Source organism: Anopheles stephensi, chromosome 2 (genome assembly GCF_013141755.1).
Source record: "Anopheles stephensi strain Indian chromosome 2, UCI_ANSTEP_V1.0, whole genome shotgun sequence".
Lineage (NCBI taxonomy): Eukaryota > Metazoa > Arthropoda > Insecta > Diptera > Culicidae > Anopheles > Anopheles stephensi.
In genome coordinates this window covers 9,359,316-9,376,285 of record NC_050202.1, presented here as the reverse complement: position 1 = coordinate 9,376,285, position 16,970 = coordinate 9,359,316, and the positions used below count along the sequence as shown (strand labels likewise).

Genomic DNA, 16,970 nt, shown 5'->3' with positions numbered 1-16,970 from the left:
TAAAGAGTTTGTAAAGATGGAAGGTTAGTAAATAGGATTTAAGAAACTTTTAAGCTTAAGATTGTGTTGAGCTTGAGGAGTGTATTCAACGATTTTGCCACACCTTTTTAAGGGTCTGTAAAATTTCAATTTTATATTCAAAATTATAGCACTCTGCTGTTTGAATCTGAATTGATTATTTAAAAAAAATATTACTTTTCATTAATTACGACGCTTTGAGATTATTTTACGATCCTCGTATAGCTTCTTTATAGCACTCTTTATAGTACCTCAAGAAAATCCTTCACCGATTAAAAAAATGGTTGCTTTATACAATTCTTATTTTTAACCACTGCAGATAGTTTAGTTTTACTTTTAATTATTTATTTTTAGCTACATTTTTTATAAACTACATTTTATCAAAAAGTTAAGCTTTTATCATTGTAAAATTTTTCGTGTCATAATTGACAATTTTGAAATTTGTCTCGATTCGATTCGATATCCCTCAATCAATTCAATTGAACAGCTGTAGAAAATGGTGGACCCAAAGCACGCTCACTCCATTTTGTGAGTTCAATTGATAAATGTTACTGCAAGCAAGGCAATTCAGAATAACTTTTATTTTTAAATACTTTCATCCATGAAGCAAATTCCCCATCGAGCCCATCGAATTCCATCGTTTTGACTTATTCAATTTCCTTCGGGGTAATAGCGGTGTCGAATCGCTTAAATGTTTACGCGCTGGCTCACGTACTCGAACCTCGAGAAATTCCCCAGCAAAGCAGGAAAAAAAAACCTCCAACAAATGCTTCCCAATGACGATTGAAAAACGCATAAATAGCACACTCACATCGATGTCCTTAGGATCGCCGGCTGTACCATACCGTAACACAGGCAAAACTTCAAAGACGGTTTTGCGTTTCGGTAGAAATAACAACAACCAAAACACACATACACACACCGACAACAACAAAAAAAACCTCCTCACAAGAAAGCGTAAAGATAACGAGCCTGTGTGAACCGGGGAGATCATGTTGATATTGATAATCGAAGGCTGGAATAAATTTAAATAAATATCGTTTGAAGTCCTGTTGTTGACTTGCTCCGCATCTGTCGCGCCGGGCACATGCTAATGGCTCGAGTTTCCCCCTGCGGGTATGGAAAACAGTTTTCCTCTTGTTTTTTTTTTGTCCTACTGTTGAGACGATGTGAAAAAATGTAAAGACGTCATATTTCCATCTCCGTACTGCTGTCCGCGGAATGGTTTTGCGTTGATGGTTTTTCGGTCAACCTGTCTCCATCGACATGACACGCCATCGTTTAAACAAACGGCAGCCGGGCAGCTTCTTGTGATGGGTCCCCCAGTCATCCGTTCTGAGAGTGAGCCGGTGGACGCGGAGACAACTACCCCATAATGATATGATGTCTTACAGACAAATTACAATATTTTCGAATCCACCATCACCATCGAGGGGTGGGACCGTTTCGCGGCTACCATTCAGCTACGGAATGGAAATTGATGTTTACCTACCGTTCTCTGCGCAAGCTGCATTACGGGCCTCGGGTAAATATAATTACGCCATCGAGAAAAAACTTTCTCCCGGGCTGATGATGATGGTTCCGTCCATTGCACCGGAGCGCAAAGCAATATCGGAAAGCAATGATAATGTTTCAATAAGAAAATCAAACAACTGCCAGGGTTTGGCATGAGTTCTTCGTGGTTGAAGGTAGGAGAAAACTGCAACTGCCAGCAACTTCTTGGCTCGCAGAACATGGGCCAGAAGCGGTTTATTTCGCCCAGCCCCAGTTATCCAACTGGATCGCATAAGAAACCACGGTAAGCGTTGGAATTCTTCCATCCATTTCCGAGGCCCGGTGTGCGAAATGAATGGAAATAGTTTGTTTGGAGCGATAAAAACTGAGCTAGGCTGCGGAGTGCCCAAGAACTCCGATTCTGCACACCTCCCGTGTTCAACCGATAGTTGGCAAACCGGTGTTCAGGAGGAGTCCGTTTTCATAAACCATCGAGAAAGTTAATACAAATTTATTGTTATCAGAAAAGTTTTTTGATTAAACGCACACACATAGACTGGACTAGAGCGCTTGGGGTAACGAGGAACACAGGTACATAGCGTTCAGTTTTTCCTACCGTTTTGACTTGTGGTTTCGTAGCTGGCGGATGACTTGAGGTGAACGAAGAACAAAAAAAAGAGGTTCCCAACACCGTTGCATTATGTAGCAGCAATCTAATCTAATTCTAGCGCAATTGAAGAAAGAGTCGCAACCAGCTACCTTTCACCAAACTTTTAGATACTTTATTTGCCTTTATCTTAAAGAATTTAAACATTTCTAGACAGCGTTTGCTATTTTACAACGATTTTAAAGCCACCAAAGATCGGATTTAAAAAACAAATTGTAACGGTAGCTCCCGCCCCTTTGAGTCCATTTTCTCGCGAATTTTTCCATGACTCGCCGTTTTTCTCACCCCCTAGATCCGGGTTTTCGATTCGCAAGTCAAACTCATTTACACACAAATGACTTTTGTTCTATTCGTTTCGTCCGGCAAGATTTGGTTTCGCTTCGCTGCAGTAATAATCAGACAGCCACCGTTTGCTTGAATGTCCTCAAGGTTTTTTTAAAGCTAGTAAGTGTATTCGGATCTAATATTGTATTTCTATTTGTTAAGGAACTGCACCATCACCAACAAAATGATCTCGCTAGGTTAATTTTAAGGAAATGCCGCATCAGTTCCACACCTCGTTCTAGCAGTCCACACGGTTAGGGTAATCGCAGGTGCTAGTAACCAGATTGAAGTAAAGCCCGTTCATGCAGCTATACTTCCAGGAAGTGAAGAATGTTCTGTAGAGAGTTAACAGATCAGGATAAGCGCTCTTCTATTTCCTTAAAGACAAAGCTTACTTACCCATTCGGAATGCATCGGTAGTAAACGCTGCAGTTGTTTGGATCCCGGACGTATCCATTCCTGGGACACACGGTTGGTAGCTTGGATGGTTTTGCCGTTGTAGTTGTGGTTGGTTTAGTGGTGGTCGTTGTCGGCTTAGTTGTAGTCGTGGTCGGCTTGGTAGTAGTTGTGGTAGCTTTAGTCGTAGTTGTGGTAGCCTTAGTCGTAGTTGTGGGAGCCTTAGTCGTAGTTGTGGTAGTCTGACCATCCGTAGGAATTCGTCTGTTCAAGCCCGTATTGACAGCCGTCAGCAGTGGGTAATTTCCCAATCCACACTTGTTCTTCACATCATCATTTTCCATCGAGAACAGCGCCATCCCCGCTAGACCACGCGTTATGACGTACGAACCCTTCAACTTGATCGTTCGGTCCTGCTCGAACGTGGCCCAGATACGTTTGTTGTGGGCATAGTACGCCTGCTGAATCCCATCCAGCACTGTCTCCCAGCCAGCTTTCGCACGTTCCACACACAGCTCCGGGTACGACATCAATCCTTCGGTCGTCGTGTACGGGCCCTCATCGGCTCGGCCAGCAGTTCTCGCCCCAAGGCCCGTCTCGTTCGTGTAGTACAGCTTCATAACGTTCGCGGACGCTGTAATGCCCAAGATCAGCTTGGAAGGGGGTACGCCTTCCGCTATCCAACCGCTCACGATCGAATCCACGTTGAGTTGCGTTTCGTACAGTGTCGTTTCCTTGCCGCTAGAGTACAGCGCTGACTGGTGGCCCGTTTTACCGTCCCAATAGCTATGCAGATCGAACGCCATAATGTTGAAGTAGTCGACGGACTTCATCAAATTCGGCACATCGTAGCTGGACATGAAGAAATCGTTCGTGGGCGCAACGCTGATCGACAGCACTAGCCCGTACATGCGCATGTTAGCTGACAGCTCCGCAATGAAGTACACAAAGTTGTACCGATCCTCAGGATTGCCTCCCTTCAGCACCGGGTACTGCCAGTATACGTCCAGCCCATCGAATTTGTACTGCTGGATCAGCAGGCTCATGATGGACGATACCGCAGTGCTGCGCAGCTGGGCAGAGTTCATCATGGTGGTAAATATCTTCGACCCCGAAAGGCCACTGGTCAGTCCGATCATGCACTTTACGCCAGGATTCCGCTCGCAGATGCTTTTGAACCGTGTAAAGCCTCCATTCGTAACGTCGGTAAAGCTGTCGAGCAGCTGCGTCTTACCGGCGGCTGTCAGAGAGATCGAGGTGTACACGATGTGCGTGCAGAGATTGGAGTTGATATCTTCGATCGTCACTTTGCCTTCTCCGACGCGGTATGTGGCCTGGTTGTCGAAGAAACAAAACACTTTGTCTGAAATGAAGCAAACGTCACAAGTCGTTAGTTGATCAGTAGAGCTTTGTCGTTAAAGAATTAATTGACAATAATATGGCGATCATCAAAGAAAAGGCATATGGATTTGTGGAAGGATTAAGATTTATTAAAAAAAGGTTTTCGAGAGATGGCTTAGCACTAAACGCACAACAATAACTTAAGCTGAACAATCGGTGTTGAAGATATACGTGCAATTGTTGGTTTTCGGATCAAAGTAAAGATTAGTCGGGCACTTCAGAAGCCAGGTCGATTGCACGGGCCTGTGGGAAAAAAATGAATACGAATACGTCAGTGTTAGTAACTTTGCTCTCTGACCGGACATTCTGAGTCTACTTACAGTCCAGGGTAGCACTGGTAGAACTGAGCGCAATTGTTGGGATCCCTCAGGTATCCACTCGATGGGCAGACCAGCTTTTGATTGGGACGAGTAGTAGTGGTCGTGGTGGTGGTTCTGTAGGCAGTCGTAGTTGTAGTCGTAGCAGGACGTGCCGTAGTGGTTATGGTGGTGACGGCTGGCGTTTGAGTAGGTCCCTGCGTTGCCCCGCCCGTCCCGAACACTTCTTTGTACACCGCCGACGTGATCGGGTTCTGTCCCTCACCACAGATTCCCTTTGCGTCATCAGACTCGATGGACCAGACCATGACTCCACCGAGATTCAACTGCTTGGCGTACTGTACCTTTAACGCGATAGAGTACGTGTTGTCGTACGATATCCACTGATTGCCTCGGAAGGCATACGGGACCTTCTGCTCATTGCTGAATGCTTGCGTGTATCCTCCTGCGGCCAGCTTTTCACAAACTTCCAGATAGGACAGGGTTCCCGGCTCCAGGGTGTATGGTCCAGCATCGCCTGGCCCGACTGTTGGTGCTCCAATACGGGTGTCAGCAGTGGAAGCTAGCTTGAAGCTGTGCCCATGCACAGGAACTCCAAGGTTTAGCTTCGATGGGGAAAGTCCCGCACCAAGCCAAGCCTTCACACAAGCGTCCTGTTAAGAGAACTTTCATTTAATAAGAAGTGAAACGAGTTGAGCCTTGTCTCGTGTGGTACTTACCACATTGAGCATTTTGGTGGTAAAGCCAGTTTCCCAAGAATTCGGATACATCGGTGCATTCGCACCAGTCTGTGCGTCCCAGTACGCATGCAGATCGTACGCCATCAAGTTGACGAAATGTACGTACTTGTTGATCTCCGGCACATCGTACGCAGACTGCAGATAGTCAGCCGTCGCCGCAGTCGCAATCGACAGCAGTAACCCTTCCTGATCGAATCGCGCTCGAAGATCGCGCAGCAGCTTTATGAAGCCAACGCGATCCTCCGGCAAGCCACCACGCAGTGTCGGATACTCCCAATCCACGTCGAACCCATCGAACCCGTACCGCTTCACGAAGGCTACTGCCGACTCGACGAACACGGCACGCAGCAGATCGGAGTTGGCCATCGTCGAGTACGAAGCGGAACCCTCGTTCCATCCTCCGATCGCTACCAGCAGCTTCACATTAGGATTGCGCTGCTTGAGCTGCACGAAACGTGAGTAACCGCCGAGACTGATATCGAGCCAGCTGTCCAGAATCTTCACGTTTCCCTTGGTGTCGAGCCCAACGAACGTGTAGATGATGTGGGTACAGAGGTTCGGGTTGATGTTTTCCACGTCGTACTTTCCATTGCCGATTCGGTACGTTGCCCAGCTTCCAAAGTAGCACACAACGCGATCTGCAGGAGAATGGCGAGACAAAGCGAGAAACGATTATTCATAGTGCAAGTATCAAGCAAATCGGGAAGCAAGTCAAGTTGTAAGGATTCAGTAACTTTCCTTATAGTCGCCATTGAAAGATCAAGTACAAGAATATCAATAAAACACAAACACACACACAGAGAACCAAAAGCAACTGTGCTCTCCCTGTACGCGCGGACTCCACAAAAGGAATCTTTACACACGAGCTTCGCGAGAACACTTCATGCCTTGATGGGAGCACTTCTTTTTGGAACGGACAGAATTGACAGCTGTCACCGAGAGTCGAGATTCCTCTCCCTTGCTCTACCTACTCAAAACCGATCGATCACTTAGTCTATGGTAGGAGCTTTCCCATCTTGTTTGCATACCGGTGGCTGCGTTGATACTAGCAATGCTGAGCAGCAGTAATCCAGCTACCACGGCAGCCTTCATTGCTGACACGGTCGATGAGTTTCACGCTTTTCCAGAATGTTTTCCCTTAATCACTAGCCAATCTGCTCTCTCAACAAATGGCACTGAATATAGCACTAACTTGCAGGACCAGTGCCGGCAAGAACTTGCACAACAATCGTTCACTTTCCTGTCACGGGTACCGGAACTGAACTGAACCACCAGGCAGAAGGTGACAGCCATTTTTATACCACAATTCGGCGAATTTTAGTGCCGAATTTGCGACACAGATAAGCGACTGATTGTACCAAAATGGACGATCGCTTTATCTTGCGTGATCTGCAAAATGATGCTGGATGGAGGTGTAACATCACAGCCTGTTTACGCTAGCCAAACAGAATTCCGTCTGTGAGCGTGTTAGAGGAGGAGCTCATAAAGTCTGCCTAAGATAACGCCATTTTGGATGCAAAGCAAATGTTGAAGGCCTAGATTTTGTCTGCTGTAATGACCGGAAGTGGTTTTAAGTCAATTGAAGCATAGCTGTGGCATGATATTTTTAACTTTGATAGTCAATAACTCAAGAGTCCTTTCAACTAGTTTATTTTATTTGTTGTAATAAGTCATCGGAAATGCAAGGATTATTCAGATTGTTCAATTACAAGCATTCATCCCATTTAAATCCTCCTTTTTTTTCAAATTTTCATTCGTTCCTTCACATCAGCAGCGCAACTTTCTCCATCATAATCATTATCATCATCCGCTTTCGCTTCCATGCCTCACTCGTTCCCTCAAAACCCCTGCAGCTGAGGAATGGAAAATTGTTTTTCTTTTTCAACACACCCCCTTTGCCGGCTTATCTAATTCACGCTAATTGAATCCCGGGAGAGTCTTCGCGTAGTCGACCGCCCGGTGTGTATCGTCGAGAGGTGCACATGTCAGACACGTGCCGTGATTAAATCGAATCCAAATGATGAACGCTAGGAACGGTTCGTCTCATTTTATTTTATTTTTTCCCACCCGAAACTGTTTTATACTTGGATGGATGATGCAAGTTGAAGTAATTGCTTGGGTGGATGAATTTCTTATCAATTTTTGTGATTGAATGAGAGCAATAATTGAAGAATCTTCAGCAAGACACTGTCAAACATTTTTGTCTAAGAAGTTCAATAACAAAACCTTTGGCTCTATGAACAAATTCTCGAGGCTTGAGGCTTGTTTGAAGAATGCTTGAACTGCAGTCAATCTTCATTGGTTCGATTAAATAATCCAGCTGCTTTAATAATTTAAGTCGCGATATTATGAGAAGATATAAACAGACATTTCATGAAACATAAGGACTATTCCTAATGTTTAACTCAGCTTATCATTATGAAAAGGCGTGACCAAATTCGAAAATTGTACTTGTAAATCAATTCTTTAATATCCTCTTTCTCTCTTTTCAGGTATGTAACTTCAATCCTCTAGATCCTCAGCAAGGTAACCATATCTCTAAGTGATCTTTAAAGTATTAAAAAAAACTGATTATTTTCCAACTGATGAAAAAAATTAATTTTCTTCGAAAAAATTCTTACAACTGCTTATGCTTATCGTCTTCAAAAGAACGCTATCAAGAAAACATAATATCAGAAAGCAAAAATCAATAGCCAGAACCCATTTCTAAACGAATGCAAAACCACAAGATAAGGATAAGAAAGACCGAAACGGAAAGAGTGTGAGTGCAGCAAAACAAAAAAAAAAACTCCACCGCATCCCCGGCACCGTATGCAAATTCTTCGCTCGAAACTTGTTAGACAGCACAGTCGTCATATTTCCTCGAAGTCATATTTCAAACTTTTCTTACCTATCCGAACGAGTTCGAGCGCCACGTTGCCGCCCACCGCCCTGCTTGCCTCCGTTTGTAGGGAAAATTGTTCTTGCGGGTTTTTGTGGGGAACCCTTCACCGGCCGCACCAGCCCGCTGACATGCCACTGTCCACAATTTGCGCTGTGGTTGTCTTCGTTTCCCCCATCATCCCCAGAAGGTTTCGTCCGTTCCGTAGGAGGGCAGATAGGTTTTCAATGTGCTCGGTATGTAGGCGACAGAATACGCACGGAATAAACAATGGGGGCAAAAAACTGGCCAAGCTTCGCACCAATTTGTCCTCACTGGTTGGAAAGTTTTGCCCCCGTCTCGCCTCGCCTCACCTCATCGCTGGTGGAAAAACTCCGATGGCGTGATCCGTGGTATGGGGTTGTGCTGCCCAGGAGTACATTCTGGAAAAGCTGGACGGTGGGTTTGATAAGACACAGCCGAACCCGCCATGCCCGATGTATCGTCTGAGCTGGTACGTACTTCTGCCGCTGCTCCATCGCTCTCTGCGGTCGTTACACTCGGGTGTTGCTTCTTAAGCAGCGTGAAACTAACCCATCAACAGGAAGTCTTACCATGTGAAAAAGCGTATCGTACCAAGTGCAAAACCAATCCTTATCGTTCGCTTTTAGCGCGTGTAAGACGGAGCAACAACAACAGCAAAAAAAAGGCGTCGTCGGAAATGTTTTGCGGCTGAGAAGAAATATTCAAAACCGCTCCTTTTTTGCTCTGCTATCTGTGGCTATGGCACGGGGAAAAAGTCGGACTCTGGTGGGTAGGCGGAGAAGATGAGATTTTTAAGTTTTTCCACCACCACAGTGCCACCACGGTGAACAAATCCCCAACCGTGCACGGTACGGCTCATGGACAACTTGTTGGTTGTAACGAGTTTTGAAGTTTTGTCGCATAGTTTCATGCTCCGTTGTTGCTTACCCTGTTGTTATCACTCACTCCCAAACACTCCAACCCCAGACACTCCTATCCATCGTTACTGGATAGCGTTGGGTGTGTGTGTGTACGTGTGTGTTTTCCCCCCTTTTTCATTCCCAACTTTTAACATTGTTTTCCAAACTCTATCCACATGCATATCTGTCTACGGGTTGCTGCCGTATGGGTGTACTGTGGTGAAGTCGATCTTTTTTAATCTGTTCGTGTACGGTAGGGGCAGGATGGATACGTTGGAATCGGGAAGTGGGTTCCACGAATTGCTGTGTTTCGTGCGCATATGATTAAAACCTTATCAGTCGGCAAACAAGTCAGTAACGCCCAAGTGGGGCAGACACGGCCAGCACAACTGCGCACAGTAAGAAGATGCGTTTCATTCATGTGTCTCTAGGTGGGGTTTTTGGTGGTTGTTTTTCTCGCGCCCTGATCTTGATGCCCGTGACATTGATTTGTTGAAGTGACTAGCACGACTAGATCATGCTCTTGCTGCCTCCGAACATGTGCTATTTTGGGGATTTTAAAAGAAAGAGTTAAATCTTTTATTCGTAAAAGATTAAACTTTCAAATGAATAATATTGAATTGACAACAACAACTAGACGCGCTCAATTCATACGTATCGATTGAAGGCTCCCCTGCCTAGTATTGCCCAAAGGAAATGGAAATTAATTGAGCCGTGAAATTGATACCGGAGCATGTGTCACTCACCTCGAGATGTTAAGGCATCTTTAAATTGCGTCCTTAAAATGTCAAACGTTAAAATTCTCATCCCAAGGGTAGAGTATTTAAACTAAATCCTATTTTCTGGGATCAATTTATTTTTATTTATTGAGTATTACGGTCCGATGCCGTATTGTCATCTGGGATCAATTTGTTATGGAAAAAATGTAAATCAACATGTGTTGGAATTAAGTGGTTTAAAGGTAGGATTAATCTTTTTCCATCGTGATAAGTGATGTGTCAGGTTGCTCTTTTTAAAGAGGTGAGGGCTACTACTATGCAGCAGTGGAGAATTGAGACATCCAGGAAGCTCCACGATCACTGAGGGCAAAGAACTCGAAGAGTTCGTAGAGTTGTCTAACTAGAGAAGAGCTTCCTTGTGAGGACAGAGTTACTCCATGTGTGCACAACTTCAATTTAAAATGAGGACACAGCGTCATAGAGCAGCCGAGGCTTTTTATTGACAACTATTCTACAATTTTTATAATAAACTGGACCTTTAAGATCGCTTTATTCCTGCGAGTGAGTAAGGCCTTACAGAAGCTATTGAGCTCACTTTCAAATATTAATCGCAAGATTCTTAAAAAGACATATAAAAAATGATATGCCTTAATGAATGATGGCGTTTTCTATGTTTATTCAGAGTAACAGTTAAAAATTAATCATAAATTTAAAAATTAAAGTTGTATTCAAGCAAAATGAGTTGTAGGCAGCTTGGTAGCAGAGGTAACAATGGCAAAATTCAAATCCCTTCCAGGCCGTTTTTCGATGCCGTAAATCGCCATCTTCGAAGTTATTAAGTGAGGATCTACATTTTTTGTCAACACTGTTATTAAAGAAATGAGAACTATAGAGAACTTCAAACAACACTCTTCCCCGAGAATCTTTAGATAACTCCATTGCAATTCTATTCATACCAGCAAAAAAAAATCCTCCAACATTTCCTAATACATTTTAGGATTTTCTACGAACTTGTTACATTTAATATTACCTTTTTCGAGGATTTTTTTTTCTCCCAACAGAAAGTGGTTTTTGTTCCCGCGAACCATTGTTAGTTGATTTGATTTGTGGTTCAATCGATGAAAGCCGATTTTTTCTCTTGGTGAGCCCGGAACCAGTACGCACTGAGTGCTGGAGGAACCATCCCAGTATTAGAAAATGCTCGGAAAAACGGGGTATCGGCATCGGTACCGTCGACCTTGTAAGTGTTTAGAAACGCACACACATCCATACGCACGCCTACATAAGCTCGTCAGCAGTCTCCGCCAGTTCGTCATATTTACATTCATAACTAAATTACCGAGTGATTTGCCATTTTCTGCAACCGTCCCAGTTGGAAAGCCGAAGTCTAGAAAACGGGAAAACTGGTGACCTTTCCTTGTATGTTGCGTCCTTTTTTGTGCCCGCCTCTGGCTATGTCTTTGGTACCCGTGCCGTAGACGAAGACGAGAAACTGGCAGCTGTGGCTCGTTGCCACAGACGCGGTTGAAAGAGTGATCCGACGGAAAGTGATTTATTCAAATTTCGCCAAAAACCTCTTCCGAAACCATTATTCGTACGGCAGTGCGTATACATGTACGATGTGTGTCCTTTGCCCGTTTCGTTGTTGTTGTTGCATACGGTACGGCGTCAAACGTGTGGGAAAGGACAACCGGGCGATGGCACCATTGTGCAATGGGAATGCGCCGGTGCCGGAGTATTTGCGAACTTTATCAAATTTATGTTGGTGAAATTGAAAATTTGTTTCGTCGCCCTCAAGGATGATTTTGCTGACAGAAAAAGGGACCTCACATGCGTGTAACGAAAGTGTTTACTTCCTTCAGTAGATAGGTAAACATTTTTAAATATTTAACATTCATATCCGTATTCTTAAATACTTTCACAAACACACAGCAAGCACGAAGTTGTATCTTAGCATTTTGGCACAATCGGCATTGGAAGGTAGCTTTGCGCCTAAAAATAAAACCCCAAAAATATTGCTGAAACAGCACCAATCTCCATAAAAAAAACGGCGCCGGCCGTAAATATCAGCAAAAGTAGAGCACGGAAATCGTTTTCCGCAAATGATGAATATTAACCGAACCGAGAAGTCATTTTTATTTTAATGAATTGCTACCAGCACACTACTCCACACACACACACGCACACAATTTTAGGGGGAAGAAAATTAACATTCTTGTGTTCTCACCCTCATCTCAGCTTGACTATCTGTGCGCCTCTCAAACACACATACACACCTCCCTTTAAACATCATTTCGCTGAGAGTTCAAGAAGAAAAAAACGAGAATTCTTACCCGTCGGGGCCGAATCGTAAGAAGGAAGCAAAAAAAAAAAACAACGACCCACCCAAGACCCATTTCTGCATCTTCGTCTCAGTCTCAGGACACTAGGGAGTTACAGCTCAAGCTGGGGGAAAAAAACGAAACGCCATCAAAACCCCACCCCGAACGAGCGAGCGCGCGCGCTTGCAGCAAATGCGAATGTAATCAATTTTAAATGCGAAATAAAATGATTCCATTTTCCCATCCATCGGGCTCGCCCGGCCGAAGGGACGACAGTTGGTCACGGTGTCATTTATGCGGATGATGCTGATGCCGCTGAGCTCGCGGAAACGCCTGCTCCTAACGCGCAGCTAATCTTTGGTGTGCGCGTTCGAGTGTTTGCTCTTTAAGTGATGTGTTTTTTTGTGTTGTTGCTTCACGTTTTACTTCCAATGGCGAGAACTTCGGCCGCCCGTACCTTTTGCTGGTATGGAAAACCGTTTGAAGATGTCACCGGCGAGCGTCATCGTAAGATAACGGGGCGCTAGGTGGATGATTAATGGGTGTCGCGAGCGGTAGAGCGAGCGGGCCCGAGCTCGCAGCTGCCGTGATTTTTGCCACGTTGCGCATTTCGGGGCTGTTCCACTGATTTTTAAAAGAGCTGAAGGCGGGTATTGGGTGTGCGGGGAGGAGAACGAGGAAAAGTTTGTTAGAAAAGTGTGCATAATAAGTGAAAGATGGATGGGTGATGGCCGGTCGGTTGAAGATGGTGCTCGATGTAACGGTTACGAAATGGTTACGAAATTAACGTTACCTTAAGCAATGTGGGGTGCCAAGGTGTGTTTCGCTTTTGGGCGAGATAAGATGTTAATGCTGGAATTGATTTCCAGATTTGATACAAATTTGGGCTAATGAGATGTTTGAAAAGTTTTGCGATTTTATTTATTAATTTTAAAAGTCATAATCAAAAGGCTCACAAATTTAGGAACAATTTCATAATAATTACTTATATCTCTAAGTATTTTGAAATAAATATTAAAAAAATTAAAATGAGCTATCAAATATTTACCATATTGAATTGATGTGATTGAAAACATTTGTTTTGCTAGACGCATTACCAAATTAGTTCACGGATCAAGCCTAAATGTATGCAATGTCATTGAAAGGTTACTTTTTTCATAAAATTTTGATTTCTAAAATATTTTAGAATCGCTAGTGTCTATTTGTTTCCCATTCTTACGCTTTTATCTAGTATTTCTATGACTTTATATTATTCCTTCTTCTCCTTCTTCCACGGCACAAAAACCTCGAAAGGTTTCGGCTTACAGTGACTTGATTTCAGCATCAATTGGATAGCGAGTCCTGCATAAGGGAAGGGTGGTCTGGATGGGATTTGATACCCGTCCCTACCTCGCAGAGACCTGTTACTTACCTTTTTTTAATATTGCATGATGAGCAATCAGCTTGCTAGCATTACTTTTACAGTTTAATCCGTAAGTAAATTATATTTTCCATACACGCAGGTGTTACACTCTCATGCCGTAAAGTATAGTCTCTTAATAAAACATCTTTAAGGATGTAAATATTATAAAGCGTAGTGTATACGTTGCCTACATTTGAAAATTTATCGTAGTTTAGAAAAACGTAGAATGTTTAACAGAGTACATGATAAAATACATTGAGCTGTTTGTGAATCTCGCGAAAAATACGTTTGTTTATTGCATACATGAAGGCGTCATTTCTAACTTCCTTATTTGAAGTTCCTTTGCACCTTGTTTTAAACTTGCCTTCTAGAACATTTACTTTCGTGCAATCAAAAAAGTTTCCTGTTGACCTTTCATCAATTTTCAAATATTCCCTTAAAAATAACATGGAATCCCTTATCCCAAACAGAAAAGTGGTTGAAAATATGTTCATTTTTCTGAAGGACTCCACTCGAAAACTCTGTCGGCGTTCTTGCACTTAAGCCTTCCGCTTCTAACCATTTTCAGCCAAGCAAGAAAAAACATACACACACACACACTCATACACGAACTAGGGGTGATGACTAATTTCGCGACGTGTCACACCGACAACGGAACCTCGTGCCATAAGTCCACCCGGAAGGGCTCAATGCTCTCGGGCTGCAAAATGCCAACGGTCGGGGTTGGCCGTGTGTTCCGCTCAATCTATCAATCATGCACGGGTGGAAAAGTGCCGTCCCGCTAGGTCTCACCGAGCAAAGCCAGCCCAGTTGACACGACCGGGTTGACGAGATATTAGATTAAAGGGTATGCGTGTACTGATTTCCACCGGAGGAATCGTTGTTTTTTTTTTCGCGCGCATTCTATTTTGAAAGAACTGAACTGTTGTCGATTTCGACGCGAACGATACACCGAAAAAAGTGGGCCCCGGGTTTTTCGTGGCTTGTTCCCGCACTGCCAATTTGCTATTGGCGGAAGTTTTCGCCAACGGGTAGAGCACGTAGTTTAAGCATGCTTTCCCTCTCTCTCTCTCTCTCTCTCTCTCTCTCTCTCTCTCTCTCTCGCTCTCTCGCTTTCGGCCTTTCTACCGCCACCAAATTTGTCGATTCACGGGACACTCATGTTCCGGTTATTTGCAAAATCACGTTCGCCGACCGTGAAAATTGAACCTGTCAGCCACTTCAGACGAGCCCGTACCGTACCGGGTAGGTAGAGAAAATAACAACCAATCGAACTCCGGCGGGCACCCTACGACATTTTAATACACCAATATGCTACCGGTGTTTTGCGCCTAAAAAAGGGGTTATGGAATGGCGAAAAAACCTCCAACACCCCGCTTGAGTGGCACGTACACGAAGCTACGTCCCGGGGGTCCGGGAAAGTGGGCGCACGCAGGACGCTTGCGTTGCGAATTATTAATAATGAAACTAACTATCGCTTTGAATCAGTTGATTGAAATTTTATAAAACTTGTGTCCCTGTGCCCGAGCCCGTGTGTCGAGCAAAGTGCTTATCAGCGCTGATTGTTTCTGTACGCAGCGAATAATTGTCTGAAGCGTTTCCGGCCTAGCCAGGGTAGAGGGCCTTTTCAGGACAGACACGATAAATACGTGCACGTGCAGGAAGGATGGTATTTAGAGCAATGCATCTAGAGGGCAAATTGGCGTAAGAAACATTGTCTTCAAGTATTTTCTTTTCCACCGGAAATATGTGCCAAACGAAGGGTTTGCTTTTTTTTGGGGATTGTTGTGACCAGTCACCATATTGCTCTGGCATGAGTTAATAAAACTTAAATGAATTGTAGTTCGGCCAGTGGTAGGAAAAAAATGACACAAAAACCCGTTTAGATTTAAACAGCAGCAGCAGCAATAAAACACACTTGACCGGGAAAACGCTACGTAACGGAGCGTGGAAAGCGGATTCGAGAAAGTAAAGTTTGGTCCGTAATTTGACGTTACTTGTCGGAAAAATGAGCCAACCGTCGGTGCTTGTTTTTTTTCTTTGGCCCGACAACCAGTTACAATCGAACCAGTTGGCTTGGCTGGTTTGCGGCAAACCCATAAAAGTAATGTAAAAATGTTAGTTACATTTTATTGGATTGCTGCCGTCGCTTGCTTGGTGGCGCAGTTCTTCGATTCTTCCACCAGGTTCGGTGCCGTTTTTTTTCCTTCCCGAAAAACTGCAACAGCATTTTATTGGATACTGCGCTGAAATTTGGCCACTGGGTTTTTGTTTCTACTGCTGCTGTATCTCAGGCAAAAACGAAGCAATTCTGCAGCCGTTGCAGGGTGAAGTTTAATGTAGTTTCGTATTTCGTAGTTCGTTTACTGGGCGCTGCTTACCGTTTTTCTTCTTTGTATTGCTAACTTGCTTGCTGAGCTTTCTTTCCATTTCCTTCCTGATTTTGTCCGTTTACTTGCTCTGATTGACTTGGCTCTCTCTTTCTCCTTCTGTCGTTCTCTCACCGTTGATTTAGTTTGTTGAAGTTGTGCCAAGAATTTAATTTTTCTATTGAAAAGTAATTTCGGTGCTAGCTAAAGTGACATCCAGCTGACAGTAAGGAGGAGGTTAATGAAAGACGAAAGACGATTGAATGCAATTTGGAGTTTCGGAGGAGCAATAATCAATTCCACTAAAAGAATTTTGTTTTGATTTATCTCTGCTATTGTCATCCTCCGCTCGAAAGGTTTAGAATTACTTCACCTTCCACGTAACATCCGGTAAGTGTCTGGAAAAAGGACAACCCGAGAAACAAAACAAAAACTGCATCTCAAAGATGACATTCGATTGGTTGGTCGGAAAAGTTGATACGGATCTTCCATGGCTAGCAATTTTCGTTTACATCTTTGAAAGTGCTTCTTTTTGCTCCATTTATCGAGTAGTCGCCAAACAGACTCCATTCCGGTCGGTATTTATTTGTTCCCGTCGGCTGATGAATTGTGTTGTGTTGCAGCTTTCTGCTAGATCATGGTGTTGAGTTTTTTTTAGCTTTTTCCCCCCTCTGGTTGACATTCTTTTCTAGTTCTTGCTTCCGACGACGGTAACCGGAAGCGCGGAATGGGTTCGAATAGTTCATTTACGAAACAGGACCGAACGGGTAGCAGTGTGAAACGGTTGCCAAAAATGTTACATCGAAAGCATTACGTTATGCAGTTGGAAAAAATGAGAACCGAGGTTTTTTAGCTGGATGCAGAACGAGAAGAGTTTTGTGTGTATTTTGAAGTTTTTTAAATGTATTTCTGATAAAAAAAACAGATGAAAATGTCTTTAAATAAAATCTCTCTCTTTTTTGCTGTAGTATATTTACGTAAGGCCTCCATTTAGTGTT

General features: G+C 43.8%; 2 protein-coding genes across 6 annotated transcripts in view; one reads left to right on the top strand and one right to left on the bottom strand.

The window, feature by feature from the left end:
• LOC118503793 (teneurin-m) overlaps nt 1-16,970 on the top strand; it is a 535,466-nt gene that overhangs the window by 100,697 nt on the left and 417,799 nt on the right. The window lies entirely within an intron of this gene.
• LOC118503795 (probable chitinase 10) lies at nt 2,269-6,627 on the bottom strand. Its single transcript, XM_036037487.1, has 5 exons — nt 6,386-6,627; nt 5,337-5,995; nt 4,621-5,270; nt 2,903-4,306; nt 2,269-2,838 (listed from the first exon to the last, which is right to left on the bottom strand). Exons 1-5 carry the CDS (start codon nt 6,447-6,449, stop codon nt 2,742-2,744), a joined length of 2,874 nt encoding a protein of 957 aa, XP_035893380.1. The 5' UTR covers nt 6,450-6,627; the 3' UTR covers nt 2,269-2,741.